Source organism: Platalea leucorodia (assembly GCF_965183815.1).
Source record: "Platalea leucorodia genome assembly, chromosome: 2".
NCBI classification, from domain to species: domain Eukaryota; kingdom Metazoa; phylum Chordata; class Aves; order Pelecaniformes; family Threskiornithidae; genus Platalea; species Platalea leucorodia.
The window spans coordinates 45707340-45732460 of NC_138824.1; the positions used below are offsets into that span (position 1 = coordinate 45707340).

Below are 25121 nucleotides of genomic sequence, written 5' to 3' on the forward strand. Positions count from 1 at the left end.
TGCTAAATCAACGATCAAACCTACTCGTCAAACTGCCATCTCTCGCATGCTCTGAACGGGGAGGAGAAAGGACTCTGCTGCACATTTGATGCGCCAGCCAAAGCCTGCTGAAGAGTCAGGAAAATACAGTCTTACTGTTAGGTCTTTTTTTCCAGTTGGCGCTTTATCAACAATGTCTCCACCCAAACCTAGGGTTGTTTGCAGCACTACTGAGTGTGCCCGAGCACGGCCAGGTGTCCTTAGTGTGACCCGCCAGCAAAATAGGGCCCCGCGGTCACGAACGATGGGTTCCACGCCGCCGGGGCTCTGCGGAGCCCTGCAAGCACCATCCTGGCTCCTCGGTTCCCACGCCGAGGCCACCGTAAGGAGGGCCGAACGCCAATTCTGCATTTTGCCCACAGAGCAGATCGTGCGCTTGCCACCGAGCTGCTGTGGGACACGAGGTGGCCCCGCAGAGGGGGAACCGGGGAGAAAGAGAGGGGCTCCCTCTCCCAGCACTGCCTTTCAGGGAGGCCGGCACCCCCGGCCTGGCAGGCGGGTGCAGCCGCGGGGGTGGCAGGGGGTGGCACAGCACCCCACGGCCAGGCGGGACCGTGTGTGCCCCCCTGCCCCCCGCTTTCCGCGGACCCCGAGGCCGCTGCAGCCGCCCGAGCGGCTCGGCGCGGTGCAGCGCAGGTGCAGCCCCGGGCAGAGCCCGGCGGGCCCGGCCGGCCGCGGGCAGGCTGCCCCCACCCCGCGGGTGGGTCACGGTCTCGCAGCGGTCGCGGAGGGCAGCGCCGGGGTCCCGTCGGGCGAGGGGGGAGAGAAGCGACGCGGGGGGGGGGGGGGGGGGGGGGGAATCCCGGGCAGCGCCCCCTCCCTCTGCCCCCGCCGCCACTCGCCTGGTTGGGGTCGGTGGCCCGGAAGACGTGGCAGGCCATGGGGGAGTCGGGGTTGTCGGGCTGCGCCTTGATCAGGTAGGCGAAGTAGGTGAGGTCGTGGCTGTTGTGGATGAAGCGGGCGATGTGCTGCGCCTTGTGCTCGAAGATGAAGACGGCGGGCGCGGGGCTGGCGGGGCGGCCGGGGCCGGCGGCGGGGCCGGGGCCGGCGGGGCGGGCGGGGCTGGCGGGGCCGGCGGGCACGCAGCGCAGGGTGGGCGAGCCCAGCAGCAGCAGCACCTCGCGGGCCGGCACCCCGCTGCCCAGGGCGCCGCCGGGCTCCTGCCGCTGCCCGCGGCGGCGGATCTCCGCCATCAGCCAGGGCAGCATGGGCAGCGTGGTCCGCCGGTCCAGGCACGACGAGCCCACGTACCACAGCCTGAAGCGCTTCTCCCCCGGCGGCGCCGGCTGCGGCTCGGGCTCGGGCTCCGGCTCCAGGGGGTGGGAGAGCGGCACGCCCTCCCCTCGCTTCTCCATGGCGGGTCCCCGGGCGGCGGGCGCGGCGCTCGGCGGCCGCTTCCCTCCGGCGCCAGGTGCAGCCGGCGGGGCCTGCGCTCGGCCGGGGCCGCCGCTAAGCTCGCACCCCGCCGGGTACGTCCCCGGAGCGGAGCGGAGCGGCGCCGCCTCCCTGCCCGCCCGCCCGCCCACCGGCGCGGGGCCCGCCCGCGGGGCGGGGAGGGGCGGCCCAGCCACCCGCCTCAGCGCCCCGGGGAGGAGCGGAGCGGAGCGGCTGCGGCCCGAGCGGGCCCGGCGGCCCGGCCGCCCCCGGCCCGAGGGGCGGGACGGCGCCGCCCGGGCTCCACACGAAAATACGACGTGGCCGGGGCTGCGGTCCGCGCCCCGCTCCGCCAGGTGCTGCCGGCCTCTCCCTGCGGGCCCGCGACGCGGCCGCCCCGGCGGGGGGAGGAGGAGGAGGAGGAGGAGGAGGAGGAGGAGGAGGAGGAGGAGGAGGAGGAGGAGGAGGAGGTCCGCAAGAGGAGGAAGGTCGCCGACCGGCGGAGGGAAGGAGGTGGGGAGGCCGCCGGGGCCGCCCCCCCCCCGGCCCCGTCAGCAAAAGCTCCGAAGCTGTTCGGGAGTTGGTGTTGCTTTTTGGGAGGCGGAGGGGCGCAGGGGAGAGGCCGCCCCGGCGGCAGCGGGGCCCGGGGCGCCCAGCGGCCCTGCTGGCCCCGCTCCTCGCCGCTGCCCCGGCTTCTCCCCCGGGCCGGGAAGGCCCGCCGCCTCGCAGGCCTGCTGAGGTGCCTCCCTGTCCACTCACGGTCAAGTCGGAGTTTAATTAAGACTGGGTTTAAAATATTTTTTTCCTAGGTTTCTTTCCCCTGCTTGAGCTTTTAGTTGTGGGGTTTTTTCCCCTCGCTATCGTGATAACATCTCTTCTGTCAAGGAAAAATCCGCCACCTACTGTAAATGTTAGTAACGAGTCACCTCTACCTGAGAAAGTAGCTGGGCAAAGCTTCCCCAGTCACACCGCATCCGTATCCGTTTTGTCACGGTCATTTTTAGTGACTGCCCTTGTGTTTACATCTGTAGCGACAGCGGCGATAATTCCCAGTAACGTGCTATTCCGGCAGCCGTTTTAACCCTGTCTAGAAAAAATAAATCTGGAGCTGGAGCTGAAGAGTCGCGCTCTGTAATTTGAGGCTGCGCGCTGGATCATTTGGGCAGAGAGGGGTCACGTAGCAGAGCAGGTCGCGACCCACGACAGCCTGAGCTGACACAAAAACGGTCGCCTTAGCAGTATTTTAATAGCCTTGAAAGCAACTATGCTCATTTCCTGAGCCGAGTATTTTGCTCTTCTTTTGCCCCATTTAATCATCTGGTTTAATGTATTTTGGTTTATCAGTTATAATTTTCAGTTTTAATGTTCTGACTTGGGAAGACCTCAAATACGCCTCCTCCCACAGCATCCTAAAATGAGCTATTCCTAGAACAGGGCAGCTAATGCAGAACGTCTTACGTAGGCTGGGCACCAGCTTTCATATTTACCACAATGGTACAAGTTAAAGCCGGAATGGAAATGCTTTCCCGAGCTGACTGTTCTCACACACTTCAACATCTGAACTGCGTTGTACAGGAGATTTTACAACTGGGGTAGTTAGAATAGCAACAGCGAATTTTTTTGGAGCGCAAACCTAACAAATTCCTTGTCCCTCAGTCTGCACAGTTAGCATTAACCCTTTAGCTGAGAAGGTTACTTGAGATTTTGTGCTCGAGCGCCGCGGGACGACAGGTTGGGAGCCTCTAACGGCGCACCTGGAAGAAGACGCGTTTGCTTCCCAGCAGCAGCGCTGGCGCTGGTTTCACGCTACGGTGAACTGCTCCTTTTCTGCCAGGTCAGTTCCGTGAGCCGCCTCTAATTTAAGTGACAGCGCTCATCCAGGCACCCTCATACGCACAAAGAGAGCGGGAATAGCTGCTCGGGGGTGAAGAGGGCAGCGTGGCTGCTCGCTCCGTTGGGGAACGGGTAATTCATCCGGAGCGTGAAGCCGCGCTGGAGCGCAAAGACTGATTTAAACGACCAGGGAAGTGAACTGAACGCTGGGTTTGCACTAAAACAAAGAGGCGAAACCCCCTCGTACTTTCTGTTGCAATGGTGTTAGATGGGATAATCATGAAATGGCTCTAATGAAGCAGCCTAAGGGGGAGGCTGCAACACGCTGAATTGCTGCAGCTGCTGACAAACACCATCTCTGAGGCTACGGGATCCCTTTGTGTTATGTTTCTATACGACCTACCAAAACCAGGTTGCAGACAACACAATAATACGAATAATACGAATAATTAATAATAATCAGGAAACATGGAGACAATCATGTGAATACATTGAAAACAGCAAAGAGAGGCTGAAATTCTTTTAAGCAATCACAGATCCATTGATGTTGCACATTGTTCCAACAGAACAAGAAGTGTCTTCACTTGAAGGCGCTACAGAGCTGGGCTTTCGGCTGCTAAGGACGCACTTCAGTTTTTACAAATTATTTTATCAGGTAGAACTACGAGGAACAAAATGTGGAAAATGAATCTGAAATTCTTAAATTGTCACCATCGCGCCAGTTATATAAAGATGTTTGGTTTCTTGTTCAGCTGGGTGATTTGATTAATATGATATCAGATCTGGTTATTTTGACCTAATTCAGTTTACTATTGAATTCTTTCTACAAATCCCCTTTAAGACAAAATTAATCTATATAAAATCTACCACTAATATTTTAACTACCTTCAAAATCAAATTCTCAGATGTTAATCCAAAGTTTTCATGCTTTCTTCTTGCTTCAGCTTATGTCTGTCTGAATCGATTCTTCATAGTAATCCCTCTTAGCTGTCCATTACCTTTATCCATTTACTTCATAATTTCTTTCTTATCCTTTAATCTGCCAACCACTTTTTACCCCCCATCTTGTTAACAGTGTTTCATTAGAAACTCAGTCCTTTAGTTACATAACTTTTCCTCTTGAAGTTGGTCCCCTTTTCTCATTTCTTTTCAGTTGTAAGATTTCATGCACCTTTAAGTTAAAACTTCCTAATTTCTCTCATATCGAGCAGGGTATTCCTTTGCCCATGACCTCTGACATGCTTCTCATGTAATTTCTCCCTCAGTGTTTATAATGGTAACAAAAGCATCATCCTCCAATTCTTTGCGCAATATAGGTAGGAATTAGCCTAAACTATATAATCCTTACAGCTCAGTTAATGGGAATCATAAACTTTGGGATAGAGAAGAGCACAACTTTCCATAGCCTTTATCCACAGAGCTTTGAAAATACATATCTGTTCTTGGAAAGAGCAATTTCTCTCCAGGTCATCCCAAATGGAAAGAAATGTAAATGCAGCACCCATGCAGAGACGTGACAGAAAAAGCCTCTGATGAGAAGCCACAATTTTTTTTACATTCCTCTTTTTTATTATTATTAATAAACTGGGGTTGTTCAGCCTGGAGAAGAGAAGGCTGCGGGGAGACCTTATTGCAGCCTTTCAGTACTTAAAGGGGGCTTATAAGATGGGGACAGACTTTTTAGCAGGGCCTGTTGCGACAGGACAAGGGGTAATGGTTTTAAACTAAAAGAGGGTAGATTCAGACTGGATAGAAGGAAGAAATTTTTTACAATGAGGGTGGTGAAACACTGGCACAGGTAAACATTCAAGGCCAGGCTGGATGGGGCTCTGAGCAACCTGATCCAGTTGAAGATGTCCCTGCCCATTGCAGGGGGGATGGACTAGATGGTCTTTAAAGGTCCCTTCCATCCCAAAGCATTCCATGATTCTATGATTATTGGCCAAGCTTCTTGAAATAAATTGTAAAATTCAAAGTTAAAAAAAAAAAAGGCTTTAAACTTTAGCTGCTAGAGAAACTCTGGTGCCTCCTCTGTTAAGTGTGTATAAACATCACTAGAAATAATGAAAATTGTGTATTTTGCAGGATGTATAAAGGTTATTATAGTCTAAAATGTAGTGCCAAAGGTTTGAGTAAGGCATATCAATCTTGTAGAGACATGTCAGTAGCAGGAGACACTCACTGCAATTTGTACACAATAAAAATGATGAAAAATTAATCTGATAGGGGGTTGGTTGGTTTGTTGGCTTTTTTTTCTTCTCAAATGGCACTAATCTTTTTTGATCGCAATGACAGATTATAATTTGTTCTGCCGATAAGAACCACTCCAAAACAGATTTAGGGGAACTGGAATGAGCAAAGTTTGTAAGAGAATAATCCCTAGCTAGAAATTTCATACACACCTCTAGAACTTAAGGCAACCCACCACATTTTATGTCTGTTCAGTGCATCATTATGCAATGTAATGTTCACTGATTAAGAGAGACAATGCATTGAATTATTATATTTCTCTTCGAAGAAGCATTTGATTGTGGAACAGATTCTTATTTTTGTTGTTTTTCCACGTAACAGTCATACCATAAAACTTTCTGGCACAGCAGACTTTGAATTCAGTGAAGAACAATGCTTTTTGTTTAAAACTAACTTTTAATCTTGAGTCCTGCGTGCTTACATGTGCTCATAGCATCTTTCCAGGTGAGAATATTTGCTTTTTTTTTTTTTTTTTTTTTTTTTTTTTTTTTAAGGTTTCTCCCCCTAAAAAAGGGTATCAGATCAGCTTACTAAAATCCCTGTTGTTGAGATAATACAGAGTTTGGTGGCTGTTAGCGGCTCAGGCCAGTTGCAAAGCTAGTTATTACGGGAGACAGAGCAACTTCTACAAGAAGAACTTCCACATTCCCAATTATTTCTGCTTTTATACAAAGGAGACATTTACTTCCCTACTATTCCCCAACCACTGCAGTAACACACACAGAGAAAAAAAATGAGGAAGAAGAGAGTACTGCAGCTGCTGGAGTCTACTTCTCTCCCTGACAGCACCCACTACCTCCACCTCGTTTTGTGATTTGGAAGGGATCCCCGTCCCCTCCAACTCTCCAGAAATGGAAACTAAGACAGGATTTCTTGTCATTGCCAAAGCTAAAAGGAACATCTTGATATTATTCCACAAATACATTATTACAAAGGAGGAACCCCAGGCTAGAAAGGTTAGCAGATCTGTAGTAGAGTGTGGAAATTCTATGGAATAGAGATGCTTTGGAAGGCAAGAGTACTTCAAAGGTCACAAATTGTATCTCTTCAAGAGGAAAATGCAAATACCATTAAGACTTCAACAGTGTATCACTATTAAAAATGTTACTGCAACTTCCAACTCACTACTATATGTCTGGTAAGAGAAGGTACAGCTTACTATGAACAACAGGGCACTTGTAGTCCCAACACAATACCAAGAGTGGTGCCAGCGTAGCTGCCAAAAAAAAAAAAAAAAAAAAAAAAGAACAGATGGGAACCCCTTAATCCTCCTTCTCATCGTCCTTGACTCTCTCCTAGGTAAATCGACATCTGTTGTCTTGACTCTGTCGACTGCTGAGCGTCTCTCGTCTTCCCACATGCCCAACTGCAAGAAGCAGCACTGTGCAGCAGACCAGTGATTCGCGTGAGACACGCGCTGACACTCCTCTACTCATTTTAAATGCAAACTTTAACACTCCTCTCAAGCTTCGTGCATGGTCGCAGCATCCAGTACTTGCCGGTTCAGAAACATCGCTGGGAAGGAAGCCTGTCTTGCTTTAATTTGGCCAAGACCTCAGATGAGTTTTGTTTTTTTTTTTTTTTTTTTTAAAAACCACCTGTAACCTGCCTAAGACACGGTAGCGATGACATTCTGGCCCCATTAATGGGGAACAGAAAAAGCCTTTGCAGCTTCAGTAGTACCAAGAACACTGGAATGTTATTTTTCAGGTTCAGAGGTAATTAACAGGGGAATTAAGCAACGCTTTCAGTGGCAGCGAAGTCTATTCCTAAGCGTGGCATAAAGACACCAAAAACTAGGCTGCATAACAAAATAGGGAAAAAGGATTTGAGAGTGGTTAAACTACATGAAAACTGTGGATAGAGAAATACAAATGCTTATTCTATGAACAATATACAGATCTAGAAAAATCTATTTGAGAGATGTATAAACAGGGAAAAAATGTAAAACGAGAATAGGCCCCAATAGAAATGCAACATGATACTATTTAAAGAGCAAGTCGTAATGCAGAAGTGTTAGTATAATTAAATTACTGTTTTAAGCTACTACAAATATACAATGTATGGTATACTATTAGCATTAAAATGCTGAATGTTGTTTATGTTGCTGGAAATCTTTACACTCACCTTTTTAATAATTAACACAGAAGTTAAGAGTATTTCCCTGCAATGTAAGAAGTAGGATGGAAGTTATGGTGACATGAATGTGTACAGTTCCACATAGAAACTACACAGGGGAGAAAAGCAGAAGTCCTTAACCCCATTGCCAGACATGCTCTCAAAGGGTTACCGTGTACCAAGACTACATGTAGCAGTGCCACCTGGTGACCAATGCTATGACAAATTCCTCTTGAAATACTATGTAGCACAGAGATCTATTGTATGAAATCATAGAATTTTTCTTCTTCTTTCATATGCATGTTAAAGCTTACTGTTCCAAAGCTCAGTATGTGAAGTACAAAACTGACATGGAAATTTCCACTTTATAAATAGAACATATTTGTAATACAAACACTAACAGAGTATTTGGAAACTATGGCACCTACACATACTGAACAGAAAGGGTTCTCAAGTTAGGGCAGCTGGACTGTAATTAGCCATAGGAAGAAAATGCGGTACAGGGAAGAAGAAACCCAGAAACACTAAAATTAGCCTTCACAGAGAAGATCAGCAATCTCAGCTTCCTTACTTTCTCAGTGACACAAAGTAATAAATAATTACTTTGCCACCAAGAGTGGCTCTGGATGAGTATGTATGGACAGTGTTGTACAATAGAAGCCAAAGTAAAGGAAACATTTGGCCCAAACTGCACAGTGACAAGCCAATCCAGTTGTTTACAAGGTGACTGAGCCTCAGGAAGGGAGGACAGTAGCAGCGTACCATGCAAGCTCAACCCAGGTCGAGGCAACTCATTATGTCATGTACTGACCTGCACAGATCCAACTTCCCAATCGAGTGAATGCCCAGTAAGCGAGGAGCCCAACCAGCAGCCATGTAACATTTTACTAAAAACCCATCTGGGAAAGGAGCACTACCATGATCAACCACAGGGATTTGGACAGGATAGAGGCTGCTGAATTTTAAGCCCCTCCTCTTGTTGCAAAGGTTCTTCAGAAATGGGGCATTTTTTTGCTGCAGGTAGATTAAATGACTCAGGCACTTCTGTGTGTTATTCTAGTACCCGCAAGGGCTAAACAGAACGCTGCATGCCTCTGCCGAGGAGTGGAAATTACCCTCTCATTATACCCACAGTTAAGAGGGTAATAAAACATTCAAATACGATAGGGAACAGGGCAAGCAGGAAGAAGAAACAACATTCTTCCTCTCCCCCAATTTAACATCTCTTTACCTTTGTTTTTAATTGGTCCAAGGTAATGTATCTTCAGGTGTTAAAACAGAGTGCAAAGGCTTGAAAACAGGAAGGTAAAAAATAAAGGGGGATGGGCTCACAGTGCACAACAAGGTTACATAACTTTAAAATGTGGTTAAAGGAAGGCAGTACAATTTTGTGGAAGCATTAACAGAGACGTGCTTTTACTTTGGTCATGACTAGGCCAAAGTGCGCAGAAGCTAAATATATAAAACACTAGTGCACAGACATGACTACAGCCATTTGTGCACCCTTTCTGTGGGCCTTTCTCCATTTTTCTACCAAACAGCTTTCTGCAAGCAGGCTGATGTGTTTCAAACTAATGCAAAAAAAAAAAAAAAAAAAAAAAAAAGTCATGTGATGAAGATGACAGACAGTCATTGCCAGGAGATTCCTCCATTATTCCCTCCCTTGGGTTTGTTTACTGTGTAAGACCCTTCCCCGCTCCCCCCCTTCCTTCCTCTTGCTCTATTCCAGGCAAACGTTGAAAAGAAAAATTGTTTACTTGGTCTCCTACATACAGTTAAGGAAAGAAAACCGCTTGAAAGCAATTTCCCGCAAAATTTCATTAATCTCATATGTCCTCTGTCTTTTCCTCGTTCAATACATTTTTGACTAGCTGTAAGTAATTGATACAAATATTCCTTGCCGCCTGCAGTTATCCCTCAGCTCCTTGGTACCCCATCACAGAGAAAGACTGCATATGTCTGAACTTCATCCTAATTTAATAAGGAAAGAAGTTTACTCATAGTCTAGTCCTGAACTTTAACCATGATAGTATTTGAGACAGACTTCCATGCAGTAGGCTTAAAACAAAATACAGACCATCTTTATCTTTGTTACCTATATGTTTAATGACTGTTTGTGGACTTAAAAAAAATATTCATGTTATACAATTTCATATCAATCAACAAGTAGAATTAGCAACACGCAAGGACTTCTGATTCTCATTGAAAAGGTCTGGTTTCTGCACATATAAACAAACAATTTAACAGCTTGTTTAAACACGTTAATATTGCTGTCGTGCAAACTGTTAGGTTTTTAGGTTTGGTTTTTTTTTTTTAATGAAGTATTTAATTCTTCCATTACTCAGTACAGGAATTCCTACTGATAGCGATCAGGACAAACCTCAGAGGTTTGAGTACATAGCCAGCTTTTAATCACATCTCCTAGATGTCCATAAGCACCTCTGGAAATTCTCAAGACAGTAAACTGGTATAGCACACATGTCCAGGCATCTTCCAGCCAGAGTTACAACATGCTGGAGTTCAGGGACATTTCAAAATATTCATTAATATTTCTAGAATATTTGGCTGACAAAATGTAAGTTAGACTTTTCAAAGGCTGCCAACTTTCTCCTCTTGGTGATGGACCAAGCAAAAGTGGTAACGGAAAGTTTCCTCATTACTTTCCAGCACCAACTAAATTGTTGTTTCTAGAAGTTAAGACATGACTAATTAAATCTTCTTTTCCATCCAGTTCCAACGAAGGCACAAATATTTGCAGCTATATGAAGAACTTAAGTGCATTAGAACAAACGGGAATTATTTGTAAGGAGTCAGCTTTACTAGAAAAGTATTCTTTTTCTGGAACTATTGCATTGCTGTAAAGCAATTAATTCACTAGGCCAAAGCATGACAATGCTTTCCAGCCATAGCAGTCTTACACTCCAACTTCTGCAAATTTATTTAAAAAAAAAAAAACAAACAAACAAACCCAGCTGCTCACATCATTTTTCCACACACAGAGAGGATTTTTTGCACTATGTTCAGCCCCAAGCCCTTGCAAACAGACAAGGGAAAAGGCAAATGGGAAGTCTGTTCCTGAGACCATTTTGTGACATTCCATTGAGAGAGTCCCAGAAAAGAGCAATCTGCTCTCCCCAGCCACAAAGCAAACACCTCAGACTTCAGCAGCACAAAGCAGTATCATCCAGATCAATGGCCACAGCCCAAAACTCTTACCATCTTTTGTTAAAGCCAACACTTATTTGGGCTTCTAAGCAACTCCAAGTACTGTTCTTATGCACCACGCAGAATGCCCCAATAGCGAGGGTGTGTCTCAACTGAAAGGATCGCAGTACGCAGCACGCGCAGTGGGCTGCGGTTTACTTTCATGACACAAAAACCTGTACCAATGACTTTCAGCCAGCCTCTAAAAAAGTTAATAAAAAAAAAGTAAGTGGGTTAGAAAGGTAGATGTTCTCACTTAAGGGGGGCTGAAATCACTTGAGAATCTGTCCCAGCAAAACTGGTTCTCAGTCTCTACCATTCTGAAGTTGCAGCATGAACTTCAGTCCGCTTATCACTATGAATTGTCTCTCTTCAGATTTACTTCCTATACTACACCACCATCACATCTTGAAATGCAACAGTATCGTTTTTATTACATCCCACTATATTTGCAGCTTGTGTTTTGTTTATGGAAAACTCAAGAAAAAAAAAAAAACAAAAAACAAAACAAAAAAAGAGCATGCAAGCACACTGGATTTATCACTCCCCCTTTGGAAATGCCCCCATTCTTCAGAGTCAAAGTCAAAATTTTGCTGGTTAGGACATTCTCCGAGAGAGAGCGTGCGCAACACAGTCCAGTGGACTCCAGCCACACAATACGAGCAAAGAAATCTCGCTGACTTTTAGTGTGGTCCTTTCTCTGATGTGCTTGGCTAACACTCCAGCCTGAATTTTCAAGTCTCCTCTTGACTTTTCTAGTTCAGAGCTTGGGAGTGAGGCAACTACATCAATATTCTAATTTAATTAGAAAGCAGACTGCTGATCAAACATCAGGCAGAGTGCCACAGATTAGAGTTGGATTAAATGCAAAGGCAAAAATATATTAAAATGCTTTTGAATTAAATTCATCTTTCTACCTTTATTTAAAATTGGCCTCTGGGCTTCATTTCAGAGAATAAGTTTTGGGTGTCCATAAAAGTTTAATGCATTAACTCAGTTTTTATAAGCCTAGGTGGTGGGAAATAAGTATTTGAAGTAAACAAGCTGTTAGGACAAGTACATTCTCCAGTTATTAAAAGAAGACTGGAAGTCAGATCTGCAAATACCTGCAACTAACTACTTGACATTGCTGTTCTTCAATAAAAACTGTATGCTTGTTATGTGTAACTTCATATACTCCTTATACGTAATATTGTTGAGTCCAAGCGCATCTCAATTTTACAGACAAAAGGGTTAACATGGGATTTACACTTCTCTCAGTATCCTCCCAGTCAACATTTTCAGGTGTCTTTCTGCACTCCAGAGTTAAATGTGTAGTTTCTTACATGTAGTTTCTTACTCTTGGATATCAGAAAGCCTACAGTGATGCTTCTCCGTACACATCCCAATCTTTTGTCTACCAGGATGAACAAAGATGAACACATTTTCATAAACACTGCAGAGTTGGCTTCAAGTATTCGAAAGCAAAGAAGTCTTCACAGCAATGCAAGGATGATGCTGACAAAGAGATGTTGAAAAGTCAAGGATACATACCTTGCTGAACAATGGCAGTTTATCCCTTGTGCAGAGCAGAAAGTTTACTTGATCTAAAGCTGTCCAAAATGTCAGTGTAAATAAAAGTTCTCTTCAAACTGTTTCAAGAACAGCCGCCATTTCCTTGAACTGTCTGAAGAAGTTCTAAAAAGTAAAAGTTAAGATAAATTTCAGTTGCTTGAAGAAAAGCTCGAACTGTGGTTCAAAGTAGCATGTTAGAGAAAAATCACAATCCACATTTCTCACATTCCCTCCTTCCTCCAGTTACAATTTGCAGCTTGAACTGAAAGTTTCCGCTTTTCTTTTTGTGGGCTGGTAGGCATTTGGGCACATTCACTATTAAATCTACACAGGTGATGCCTTATTTGCATGGGTTTGCCTATTAATAGGAGAAGACGCTATGAAAGAAAAATACAAAGTAGCTCTCACACCACAACAAAAAAACCACCAAAAAAACCTTCTCAGGCAAATGTTTCTATTCCCAGCTGAAATAATCCAGGCTTCTCAAGTCTAGCATCCATTTCTTGTAGTTGAACAGCAAATTATTAAATAGGTTTCAACCAGAATGAATACAACATTTCACAACACCTAAGGATTCAGAATATCCTTCTCAAATTCCTGCCAGTCCAACTCCAAGGATTTATTTATTTGCAAGCTTGTACGATATTCTAAGCGATGTATTCGCCCTTTAAAATGGGAATGAAAACAGAAGTGCCACTATCATGCAAAATAAACCAAAGTTACATAAGTTCATAGATGAAAGCATAGCAATTAAGAGCCAGTGGTGACAAAGCAGACTGACCTCCGTTTCTAATCATTAGCAAATGTTAGGCTTAACTCAAGTTTTAGATTTTTGAGGCTGGGAAACAATTCCATAGATTTAGAATATTCCATCTGTTTTTAATAAGGCAGAGTGACAGCTGACAAGAAGGACTGGAAAGTCTTTACGTCTTCAGTTATTAGCTTATTTCTAAGAGAACAGATTATTACTGCTAAATTAACATTTTCAAATAAATGGTGAAGAACTAACTGCTATGAAATAAGTATTTAGCTTCAGTGTTTTAAATACTTTAATGCTTCATCTTTGAATGACTGTATTAGTAAATAAGCAACACAAACGTACGCATCAAGGTGTACAGTTACTCCTTCACAATGACATCACTGTTGTTTTTAAGAGACTGAATGAAGTAATACCGATTACAGACCTTGAACTGTGGGATCGTCATTTCAAAAGATTTGTCTGTTATTTGTCCTGAAGGGTCTGCCACTTTTAGCGTCACTGTAACATAAGGATACTTCAGAGACCTGCAGGTGTCAGAGCTCATTGCAACTCCCAGTTTCCATTTAATGTCTACAAACTACAAAGAAGAAAATAATGGAAACAGTGTTAAAGAAAGATCCAGCCTACCACTGCTGTTCTGTTGGATGGATGTTTTACAGACAATATAGGACATCTAGAGCTCATCTCCAAATGGGAAACAAATATACACGTTCAGATATTATTGTGAATACAAAATCATCTGCCCTTCCTTTTCATAGTGAAAAAATAAGCAATTTAATAAGTTAGGTACTTTACTGAATCTGTTTTCCTTATTCAAGCACTGTCAATAGTAAATTACTATAACTTTAAATAGATTGTACGAGGAGCTTGAGCCAGAGTTCACCTGGCTTGTATATCATTTGTACTTTTGTCATGTTTTTTTTAGAAGTTTCTAAATCAAGTGGAAACATGAGAAAAACCTCAGACAGTGCACAAAAAAATTTATAATAGCAATAACGGAAAAAAATTAAGGCATTTCATAACTGTATTTTCGATAAATCAAAGTACATCATAAATACATTTCAGACAGGTAAGTTATCATTTTTAGCCTTTTATGATAGGCAGAACTGTTGAATAAAGAAGTGAAGAGAGCCTTTAGAAGCTTACTATCAAGCCTCAGACAAAGACTTTTTTTTTTCTTAATTCTGTACTCTTTTAAACTGTTGTTCGAAAAAAAGATCTTAAATATAAATATACTCTTTTTTTTTTTTTCAAAAAAGAAAAAAAAGGAATGCTGGAAATTGACAGAAAGTATCTTCAAAAAAAGCTTAAACTTAAGGGGGACAAAGAATAAAACAATCAAGTGTTGGAGTTATCAACTCTAAAGAACAATTCAAATTACATTTTAAAACAGATTTACATAAACAGCTAATACAATTGCCAGCCACTCTGACTGCCACTCACCTTCCCTAACAGTACTACGAAGCACTGATTTTGAAAAAGGTATGAAATGTGACTTTATCATCCAAACAACAGTATTAGAAAACTGCTACGCATTTAGACAACCGTTATTGTACATGCTTCTTCATCTGGGTAGACATTTGGCAACACAGAGATATATATATATGTTGCCAAATATATAAATATATAGGAAAGCTTTTGGCAGTCAAGATACCACCATATGCTTGACAATACAATATACACAACAAAGCACTGACATTTCTGAAAAGTTAACAGTTAGCTCAACTGCACTTTGTCATTTAGTTACCTGCCCCACTGCGGCCGTATTTCTTGCATCTTCCGACACACTAATGGATTTGCCCTGCTCATTCCATACGTGACGAATAACTTGAACTGCATGTTTTGGCAGCGCGCTGACTGCATTGCCCAAGGTGGCGACGAGTTCTTCCGTAGAGAGATTGTTTCTGGCTGCTGTGCTATAGGTATATCCAAAGAACACGGCATCTATTTAATTCTCCACGAATCTAATAAAATTTCTCACTTCACCCCAAATAGGCAATTTTTTATTTCTGCTTTACGTGTCTATGCACTTTACAATAATTAGGTAGCCTGTGATATTTTTTTTCAGAATATTTTACTGATCTTTTGTATCCATATGCAAAAAACAACATGACTTGACTTTTAATGTGCCTTAATATGCAGAGACCAAGCCTTGCTGCGCTTGCGCAACACGGAACATTGAAACAAAAATAATCACAGCTTTCATGTGCTGTTGCAACTGAAAAAAAGGCATAATTCAGTGAAAGATGTGTGCATAGAGCAGTTAAACAATACTATTACTTTAGAAACAAGGCAGTTTAATTAAACATTTAGGAAAGGTAATTTAAGTATCACCAAAAGGCAAGTAAAGACTTCTAGGTAATGCTGTAATTGGTACTAACAAGAGTCAAATGATGCAATAAACCCTCAACTGAAAAAGCAGCAAGCCTAGAGGAAAATTGCCACTTGATTTCCTCTACAGAAACAGATAAAAAAAAATTCCCCCCCTAGGTTTATTCATGCAGATCCACTCCTCTTAAAGATACATTAATAAAAGCAAAAAGGAGTTGCTCCTCCAAGTAGCATGATCTAATATAATTTAAGGCTTTATATTTTATAGAGGAAAGAAGTAGTAAATTTCTAATGGTATGTTTTCTTCAGTCATATTAATGTTACATAAAATGTTCAGATACTGGATATTAGAAGAACAAGCAAGATCTTGAAAAGGTTATCTTTCTGAAAATAGAAGAACATACAGCAAAACAACAGCTGAAAATACTACCTAAACTCTACCTTTATCATGGCAGAGTTCAACATTATAAAACCATGTGCCCTTCAAAGAGGCACAAATGCTGGTTTCTAATCTCTAAGAAACAATAAGTTTTTATAACACACTTTTTCCAAGCAAACGCCTAGCTGACTTAGCTTTAGAATGAGCTTAACTTCCTCTTTTAATTTGCCAGTAGTTCTAAAGCTTGCAGACAGGGTCTTAAAAAAAAACTAAAGAGGAAATTGTTCTATTACAAAAAGTGAGACTATATATTAAGTAGCTACACATTTTTTAAGAACATAAACTAAGCCCCGAAGTTCTTTCTTGTGTACTGAGAGTTACCAACTTTTGCCCTTTTTTCAAATCTGTTTATTTTATACCCACATTTGATGCCACTTTTTAATACCACTACTAAGTTGGGGGGGGGGGGGGGGGGGGGGAAGACATGAGGCAGAGTAAATTATTTTGTGCTTACCTAAATAGAAAGGAAACAATGTTAGCTATTTGTGCCAGGTCACCAACATTAATCTCAATCCCAGATGTTTGAATTCTCTAGAAACAGAATGTTGAAACAATTACAAATAATAGCAAATTATGCACTAACAAAAATCTCTTTGTATATATATGCACACAAAAAAATTGACTTGGGGAGTCTGTCCTTTACAGCATATACAGCTATTATACTTGCTTATAAGTACTCATATCCAAACTTACCTGACACAGTTCAGCTGTGTTTACACCTGGAATCTTATGGTTCAGATGTTGAATTATTTGTTCACACTGTAAAGAAAGTTAAGTTTACAAACATGCTTAATGCATATTTTAATACACAAGACAAAGCTAGTTTGAATACTTGGAGATTACAAAACAAAAAAGAAAACTGGTTAATGCAAAAATAGACAACAGGAGGATACTTTAAATGCAGAGTGAAGAATAAAGTAATTTCAATGACTGATTTTAAGATTACATCAAATCCAAGAAAAGCAAATAAATTCAGTCAATACTTTCAGTTACTACCTCACTAGCTATTCCTACTTAACACACCATTTTCATACTAATTGAACAGACATCCTGTCCAAGTACACACTACAGTAAACAAGCTGAATGTTTTCTAGACAAGCTAGCTCACTATCTCATTTAGATGAAAAGCAAAAATCCATTTTTAAAAATCTTCTGTGATAAAAACATAAATTTAAAGCAATCCCATTGCTCTTAGCAGGACTGGTCCATTTTATGAGTCACGTAAATCTAAGCTACCACATGCGTAATATTCCCTTTGCAACAGACAAAAAACAGAAGAGCATAAACAAAAAGGTTTCATAGAATCAAAAGAGTGCCAGAAGCCCTTCCACATCCCATTTATTGCCCTGCTTACCAGTTCTGCAAAAAAGTCTTGAGGTATTAAATTAATCTTATCTGCGGCACCATCCGCATCTAAAAACACAAACAGTAGTGATCAAAAGCAAATCCTTAAAGTGTTATAGTAATAAATCTAATCTCTCTCTGAAGAATTCCTAGGTCATCGTACATGCACCTACCTCAAAAGCAAACCTTTCTTTGAGGGGAGTTTGTCCTAAATTGCATTAACATAACCTGCTCAGCATCCCAAGTCAAGCCTAGTAGGAGCGACTCCACAAGGCCTCAGAGCCCCAGACGGGGTCCATGCAATTGCACAGTTTGACAGCCCTGAACAACTCCCCCGACCCTGTGGAGCAGTACCGGCACCAAGACCCTCCTCAGCTTACCGGCAAGCCGGGAACGCACAGCCCTGCCCTCGGGCACCAGCAGCACAGGACCGCTGCTCTCCCTAAGGCTCCGCTGCTACGCCCAGGCCGCCTCCCGGCAGCGAAGCCCCCAGGCGACCCGCGGACAGCCCGGGAAAGGCCTCGCTGGCCCACCACAAGCCTTCTCCAGGACCCAGCGGAAGCCCCTCGCCCGGGCCCTGGGTGAGGTGGCTCCGCGGGGCGGCCCCCCGGCTAAGCCCTCAGGACAAGGGGAGCGCCCGCACCGCTCCGCTCCGCTCCCCTCCCCTCCCCACCCCACCCCATCCTGAGGGGCCCGGGTGGGCCTAGCTCCCCTCCGTCCCTACAGTGGGGTCCCCTCACCGCCCCCTCACCCAGCGCCTCCAGCGCCCGGGCGAGCACCACCGCAGAACCGGCGGCCATGGCTCCGCGTTCCCGCCGAGGCCCGACTTCCGCCACACAACCCTCGCCGCCCTGATTGGCTCCGGGCGATACCAGAGCGAGGCAGGGCCAGCGGCCTCGTCCTTATTGGCTGCCGGGCAGGGAGCATGCGCTGCTCTCCCCTGGGGGAGGGCGGGGCCTGGCCGCGCGCAGGGCTGCGGCTTGCGGCCAGGTTCTCCCGCCTCGGCGCTGGGCGGGCGTGAGCGCCGCCGGCTGCGGGCTGCGGGCGGCGGGCGGGGGTTCGTCCTCCTCGAAGTAAATCTCTCCTTACATAGATGCGAGTAAAACCAGCGCTGCTTTCACAAGAGACTGTCGGGTCTGCAGGCAGCGGGTGGAAAAGGCCACCCGCGGATGGCGGCTTGCAGGCCAGGGCCTCCCCGTGCCCGCCCGCTGCAGGGCCCTGCGCCGGTGCTTGCGCTAGCGGTGGCGTGGGAAATCGCCCCGGCCTGAGAAGCGTCTGGGGAGGCTTTTGGAAATGCCGGTTCAAGTCACACCTGGTTTGCGCAACAAGTTGTTTGCTCAGTTCGGTGTGTTCGCTGGCGTCAGGGTTTTCTTGGCGCTCAGTTACTGTCTCGGGTACAGAAATCATGCGCTATTGAACTTCATACGTAGAGCGAGTGTACTTTGTACAGGTGTGTTGTGGAATCGGTCCGTGCACCTGCAAATAAACTGTGCAGTTCATGGGTGATTTGTATAGATAAACTCTGTCTTCAGTTTAACGGGAAAATGGCCGTTTATTGTAAAACTACAGCTAGAACCATGTTCAATAAGCTTTGCATACTGAACTGAATTAAGTTTGGGGTGTGGCTGAAGCCCTAAAACAACACTGATCCTTCACCAGTTTCACCTTTCAAAAATAGCAAATGTTCTCAGATTTCTCTAGTAACCAGTTCTACATTTGCTTTTAGCTTTTTTCCTATATTGTAATGCTACAATCTCAGTAGATTCATTGTAGGACTGTGACAGAGTAGTAAAATATAACTTGTCACACAGTAGTGCTTGCTAGTTTGAAATTACGTATTTTCAATAAACGTTAATGAAATAATGTAGAAGATATTTCAGGAAAAGCGTAATTATGATGGAACATGGTGTGTGTTTATGAGCTTTATACGTTTATGATCTGTCTGATCTTGGCCTCTCCCTTTTAAAGTATCTAATTAAGTGTGCAAATGTTTTTGAGTAGTATGTGTTTTTATGACCTCATGATTGTCAGAACACTAGCAAGGTACGTACTGGTTAAGATCTGTCTGTGATAGCAAAGACTTAACAATCTCTTTGTTCTTAACTTAGGTAACTTACGTTACCTAGAGAACTTTACATGTTATTTTATGTTACAATTTCATCAAGTCTCTTAGTAGTGCCTTTAGCACTATGACTAATATTCTTTCTCCAAGATGTGGAGATAGATGTGACGTTGAGTATCTTGGTGGTTTGGTAATTATGGAATCATTTGCTGAAATTTGGAGTTACTTACGGGTTATTTTCATCAACATGTAAACATGTGTTTAGTTCTTTGGATTTGGAACAGAAGGTGGTGAAGTATGGAATGATTTCGGCTTGCCTGCCCATCCACAGAATTAAGCTGTGTATCTTTAGAAAATTCTGCCTTCTGTAAGTGTGCTCTATGAAGCTTTTTGTGGCAGGGGAAGGTAGATGCGGACCATGATGGTGATCTAACAGTACAGGCCCATATTTTAGCTAGATAAGGACTGAGAACTTAATAGGAGGAGACACTTGGTATGGAAACTAGAAGACAGATCTCATGAGCTACAAGTAGACTGGATTGCTGAAGAGATAGGCTACAGTACTGTTGATAGGTCAAAGCAGAAGCTTCAACGCAGGCATGTAGCATCACCGTAGTCCTGCTTAAGTGATTACAGGGGTTAAAATACAATAAAAACATCATCAGGTAATTTACTCCATTTGATAAACTTCACGTTTACAGAACGGGGCGTAATTTGCATTGACACTCTCTAAAGATCCACACCAGTTCTTCAAACAGCTCTTCAGGCAGACAGGAGAAAATATACCTGTTAACCAGGTTTCTCCAGTGCCTGGGCCCTCGACCGTGTGGTATCCCTACCGCCCTACCTTTGCTGCTGCCGGGCACTTTGGTACTCTTGTCTCTACAATACCTAGAAATCCATTTGCTCATGTTTTACTGTTCCTTCTCTCATCGGACTCTGATTTGCCCGTAAACTGGCACAGTTTTTATTTTTCCTGCAGCCTCTCTGCCCACCCTGGATGTACGTGCGTGCTCGACCACCAGCTTCCTGCTGCCCCAGGTCTTTCTGCTCGTGTGCTGGGCAGGCCTGCAGGTCCAGCTCATGGACTTCTACATAAATCTCGTCCAGACGTCCTCTTCCCAAAACGCGAGGCGCTGTGCGAGTGCTGCGAGGGGCCACGTAGGTCCGCTGCAGGCTGTAGAGAGCGGTGGGCAGAAGCAGTCTGGCAGGGCTGGGGCCAAAAAATGGTGCGTTCCTTCATTTTTAGCTTTTCTGAATTAACTTGAAAGAAGGCATAACGCTAAATCCGATATATATGTATATATATAAAATGTATATTGCACTGTATAGGATGCGTATATATTGCACTGTGCTTTATCTTGGCCAAAAGGCCCGGAAGCGGTACCTTTATGCTCCTGAGATGGGAAGGTCTGGGGGGGTTCCCAGCCTTGGAAGAGAAATGCTATTTTTACTTGGCTTTAACGCGGCCCGCACGGGGACCTCACTGCCCGCGCCCCTGCCGCTGCCCACGCTGAAGTCCCCTGAGGCGCCGCGGCGGCTGCTCGCGGCCACTGCCTCACCGCTCCGTCCCCGCTCGCCCCGCGGCCTGCCCCGTTCCCACCGGCGGCGAGCGGCTGCGGCTCAGTTCAGCTGCCGGAGGCCCTTTCCGAGGGGCCCGGCTGGTCAAGCGCTCGGCGCCTGCTTCCCGCCCCCCCCGCTCCGCGCCGGGGCCGGGGGTCGCCCTCCGGAGGCCCTCCCGCACCGGGCAGGCCCCGACGGTTGGGAGCAGGCGCGGGGCGGGGCGGCCGAGGCACCACCCCTCGCCCCGCCGGGAGAGTCCATTGCCGGGGGGAGCCAAGAGGGCGGGAAGCGGGAAATCTCCGGGCCGTCGTTGCCCGGGAGCAGCCAGGGGGAAGGCGCTCAGCGCCGTGCGGGCCGGCTCTGCCCGCCGCTGCGGAGCGGGGTTGCGGTGTGCGTGGGGGCGCGGGAGGGTTGGTTCCTTCTCCGCCCCCCCCCCCCTTTCCCGCGGGGCTCGGTGGTGCGGCCCCGGGTCAGGGCTGAGGCGAGGCGGCGTGAGGCGCTGTCAGTGCCGCGCTGCGAGGTTCAGCCCAGTGCCGGTACCAGCTGCCGCCGCCGCCGCCATGGAGCCCCATCGCTGGCTGCCCCTGGAGGCCAACCCCGACGTGAGTGCCCGGCTCGGCGGGTGGGTGCGGCGGGGGAGCTGCCGGGTGTGCGGGCGGGCTGCCTGCCTGGCCGCCGGCGGGAGGATGGCGGATGGCGGAGGGGAGAGGAGAGGAGAGGAGAGGGCTCGGGGCCGCTCCGGGCTCAGCATCGCGGGCTGAGGCATGGCTGGTGGGGGCAGGGAGCGGGGGAGCTCTTAGCCCGCGGATCTAACTGGGGTCTTAACTCCCCTCTGTTTTCTGCTTGCTTTTCAGGTCACGAATCAGGTAAGCAGCTTTTATTTGAGGTAACCTTTAGTCTCTCTGCAGCTTTAGGCCCATTTCGTTTCATTTTCGTGTAGTAAAGGCTCCTGCCTCTCCAACGGGAGTAACCACTTCTTCCCCCGCGGGTGTCTGTGCTGAGTCTGCTCATATTGGACCTTACTGGCACCTCCTGAAACCTCTGAGTACATAGTGTCATCTGAAGATACTATATGAAGAAAAGAACAGTAAAGGAAAAGAGAATAGATGTGGTCTGGCTATTAATATAATGTAATCTCTGATGTGTTTCAAGGTGGGTTTTAATTCATTAACTAATGATTAAAACATTATTGTATATCTATTATGATTGTATATTTATATATAATGTGTGCCAATTCTGGACCAGTACATGATGGCTTTGTGCACTTGTATGGATCTGCTTACATCACTGTGTCGCAGTCTTTTTCTTCTTTGGCTGACCATAAGAAATAATGTCATTTTACCCTATTTGCACTTTGCTGCTTATTCATGACAATATCTGCGTGATTTGTCGTTGCTGTTTTTGCTAGCATAGTAGAATCCACACTAGAGAAAGGAAGCTTGTTCTAGTCCATAAAACAATGCAAGCGCTAGCTAAACTAGCTGAAAGGAAATCACACATACTCCAAGCCTGCATCATGGTCTTGGTGATAATTTTGAGTATCTTTAGCAAGCATTACAGGTTAGATGTTGATCCCAGCAGGCCTATTGATAATGTTAAGGATGGTGTTTAAGCCAAAAGACTCTGAAGCTTCCAGCAGTAAGATAACACTCTTAAAACTATATTGTTGAAATATTTTGGAAATTATGAATTTCTGTATGCAAAGAATGTATTTCTTTTGTTGTTGCTGTAATATGCTAACTGAGTCTGCAGGAGAGTGAAGGGTTATTTGATGCTCGGTCATTTTTTACTTGGCTTTATAGTTTCCTAAGACAAATAATTTTACAATTCTTACAGTATTGCTGCTGTGGAGCAACTTGAGAAGTTTTTAGCCCCAGTCCTGAGTTAAAATTAACAACCTTTCCTGGGAGCTTTTATCGAATGTATGCTATAATTTCCTCATGGTTTAGATTTTTTTTTTTTTTTTTTTTTTTGAAATTCAGAGACTAAATTCCCATTTGGGAGAAAATAAATGTGAATAAATGACTAGTAGAATTTCAAGTTCTCTAACTTCTCACTTTCCAGATGCTGAGATGAGCTTATCATGGTACAAATAAAGTCTTGTCAGCTGTAAAGTAGAAATTGAGGAGGAAAAACTAGTGACTTTTCCCAAATACTTGAATTATCTTGTATCACTACATGTTTATATTGTATGGAGAAAATCCTAGAAGAACATTAAATGAACAATTCTAAGCGTGTTCAAAATCTGTCTCTCCTGCCCATTGGCTTTGCATTGATGATAGATGTTCTCTATCAATTATGGATGGTCATGGATTATAGGAACTTTTACTCTGCAGGGATTTTCTTGTTAATATTTCCGTACAGAAAAGGCCAATTTAGACCAGTTAGACTTCATTCACTATATTTTGCCAGTCTTAACGGAGCAGTAGTTGTTATTATCTAGACTGAGAGGTGTATCTTTTTGCTTTAAAATAAAAAAAGGGCGAAAAAAATGGTCAGTGTTGAATATGAATACACCTTGCATTATTAGTCATTGTTCTTTTAATCTCATCAGTACACTGGTAAACTGTATAACAACAGGACTGTTAGTCACCAGTTATTCACATCCTGCTTAAAACAACAATAATAGTAATTTGATGTTCAAATGAAGTTGCAAACACATTTTTAAAAAATCCTGTTGAGTTAACTGAAAGGACAGACTTTTTTTTTGTGGTACTCTGTGCTGTGCTCCGTAAAATATTCTAGAATTCTTCAGGATTAAAAAAACCAATGGTGTGCCCCTAATAGCTGTGTCTAGTAGTAGTTTAATATGTGTATCTCTTTACACAGACATCTAGCCATATGTTTCTTGGTGGGTTTTCTTTTTGCTATTTTGGGGTTTTTTTGAGTTGTGTTTTATTTGTTTTACATGAGTGTTAGAGTATCCTTGGAACATACTACTTCTATTAGTGTAAATGTTATTGCTACATGTGGTAGTGAACTCTTAAATCCCGAAAAATTCCAGTCACCTGTAAGATGCATGGATTCTTAAGTATTAGATTGTAGTCAGAACTGTCATTATGATTTAACAAATGCTTGGCCTATTTTGATTATTGTACCAATCATTTTATTCCCTTTTTCGTAGTAACTAGAAAGGAAAGGCACTAAATGCAGGTTCATTTGCTTTTAATATATTCTTACCGTACTGTGTGCTCTCTAGTTTTGAAATGTAAGTTGCAGATTTGAGACTTTCAATCTTTGTGGTAGAAATTCAGACAATAATGGAGAAGAACTGCTATTTCTCAGTTGTAGGGTACGTGAAATCTTTCCAAAATATCTTGAAAGTTTTTCTCTGTCTGAAAGCATTTATGTTATAATACACGTCTAGGAATTTCTAAATCCTTAGTGTATATAGGATCTCTCTTTCTGCGTATGTGTTAGAATTATTTAAAGGTTCAGAAACCGGCTGGTGAGGATAAACAGGAATATTCTTTCTTGGCTTTAAAGATTTCCGATGGAAGTGACTCACTCGGAATACCACAGCCATGTATCTGTAGTGATATTTTTCACAGGAGAGAAGTCAGTGTAGTCAAATGTACCATACAGTGCTAATTTAGGTGTCACAATACTTTTTTTTTCCCCCCTCCGCTTCTACAGTCTGATAGAATGAACTGTTAGTCCACCTCTACTATAGAAAGAGTTGACAATTCAGCATGTACAAAGCTCCACGTTGTGTACAGTGATGACAAGGAATGGTTTCTTCTCTTTGACCTTCAGCTGGGGGGCCTGACGTGACCAGTGCTCCCCTTCTTCCCGAATCTCTAATGAGACTTTCCCCACTAATGGCAGAGAGTAAGCAAGAAAATGGGGGTTATCTGCCCATTGTTTACCAGATGATGTTTGGCTGTGTATCTTGTTCTCAATTTCTTCTACCACCAAAAAAAAAAAAAAAAGAAAAGGTCAGACTGCATACAAATTTTTGGAGTTAAAAGATCAGACACAAGCTGATTGTTCTTCATCATGACGTCACTTCAGTCTGGCTTGCAACCCACGATTGATTCCCTAGCAAGCATACATAAACAAAAAAGTAGTACTGGTGGATATTTTTCTTGATCTCCCATGATTTCTTACCTTTCTTCATCTCACACGCTCTAAGAAATATCCTGACTTCCTAGCTAAGGTACCATGTCAACTCATGCCTTCCTTGTATCCAGACAAGGATAGAGTAATTGACTGCATCTGATTATGAAGCTCAAGCACTGGCTTCAGGT

General features: G+C 44.3%; 3 protein-coding genes across 4 annotated transcripts in view; 1 reads left to right on the forward strand and 2 right to left on the reverse strand.

Moving 5' to 3' along the window:
- TBC1D4 (TBC1 domain family member 4) overlaps positions 1 to 1455 on the reverse strand; it is a 117385-nt gene extending 115930 nt beyond the window's left edge. For both annotated transcript variants that reach the window (XM_082304424.1, XM_082304423.1), the window contains exon 1: positions 882 to 1455. In XM_082304424.1, the coding sequence (XP_082160550.1) occupies positions 882 to 1394 (513 nt within the window). In that variant the 5' untranslated portion in view covers positions 1395 to 1455. The remainder of the gene's footprint in view (positions 1 to 881) is intronic.
- A 7990-nt stretch (positions 1456 to 9445) lies between these two features.
- On the reverse strand, positions 9446 to 18073 carry COMMD6 (COMM domain containing 6). The gene is made up of 7 exons (XM_082304425.1): positions 17998 to 18073; positions 17257 to 17315; positions 16596 to 16661; positions 16357 to 16433; positions 14880 to 15048; positions 13557 to 13709; positions 9446 to 12495 (listed from the first exon to the last, which is right to left on the reverse strand). The coding sequence occupies exons 1-7, from the start codon at positions 18044 to 18046 to the stop codon at positions 12445 to 12447; spliced, it is 624 nt and encodes a 207-aa protein (XP_082160551.1). The 5' UTR covers positions 18047 to 18073; the 3' UTR covers positions 9446 to 12444.
- Positions 18074 to 21787: 3714 nt separating this feature from the next.
- Positions 21788 to 25121, forward strand: part of UCHL3 (ubiquitin C-terminal hydrolase L3) — a 44683-nt gene continuing 41349 nt past the window's right edge. Inside the window, exon 1 of the mRNA XM_082337204.1 lies at positions 21788 to 22023. Coding sequence (XP_082193330.1) covers positions 22012 to 22023 — 12 coding nt within the window. The 5' untranslated portion in view covers positions 21788 to 22011. The remainder of the gene's footprint in view (positions 22024 to 25121) is intronic.

Coding starts and splice junctions, on each gene's coding strand:
- COMMD6 (XM_082304425.1), bottom strand. CDS start 18,046: ATGGCCGCCGGTTCTGCGGTGGTGCTCGCCCGGGCGCTGGAGGCGCTG. Junction 15,049..16,356: donor ATTGTTTCCTTTCTATTTAG/GTAAGCACAAAA, acceptor ATATACCTATAG/CACAGCAGCCAGAAACAATC. Junction 13,710..14,879: donor ATACGGCCGCAGTGGGGCAG/GTAACTAAATGA, acceptor TCTTCTTTGTAG/TTTGTAGACATTAAATGGAA.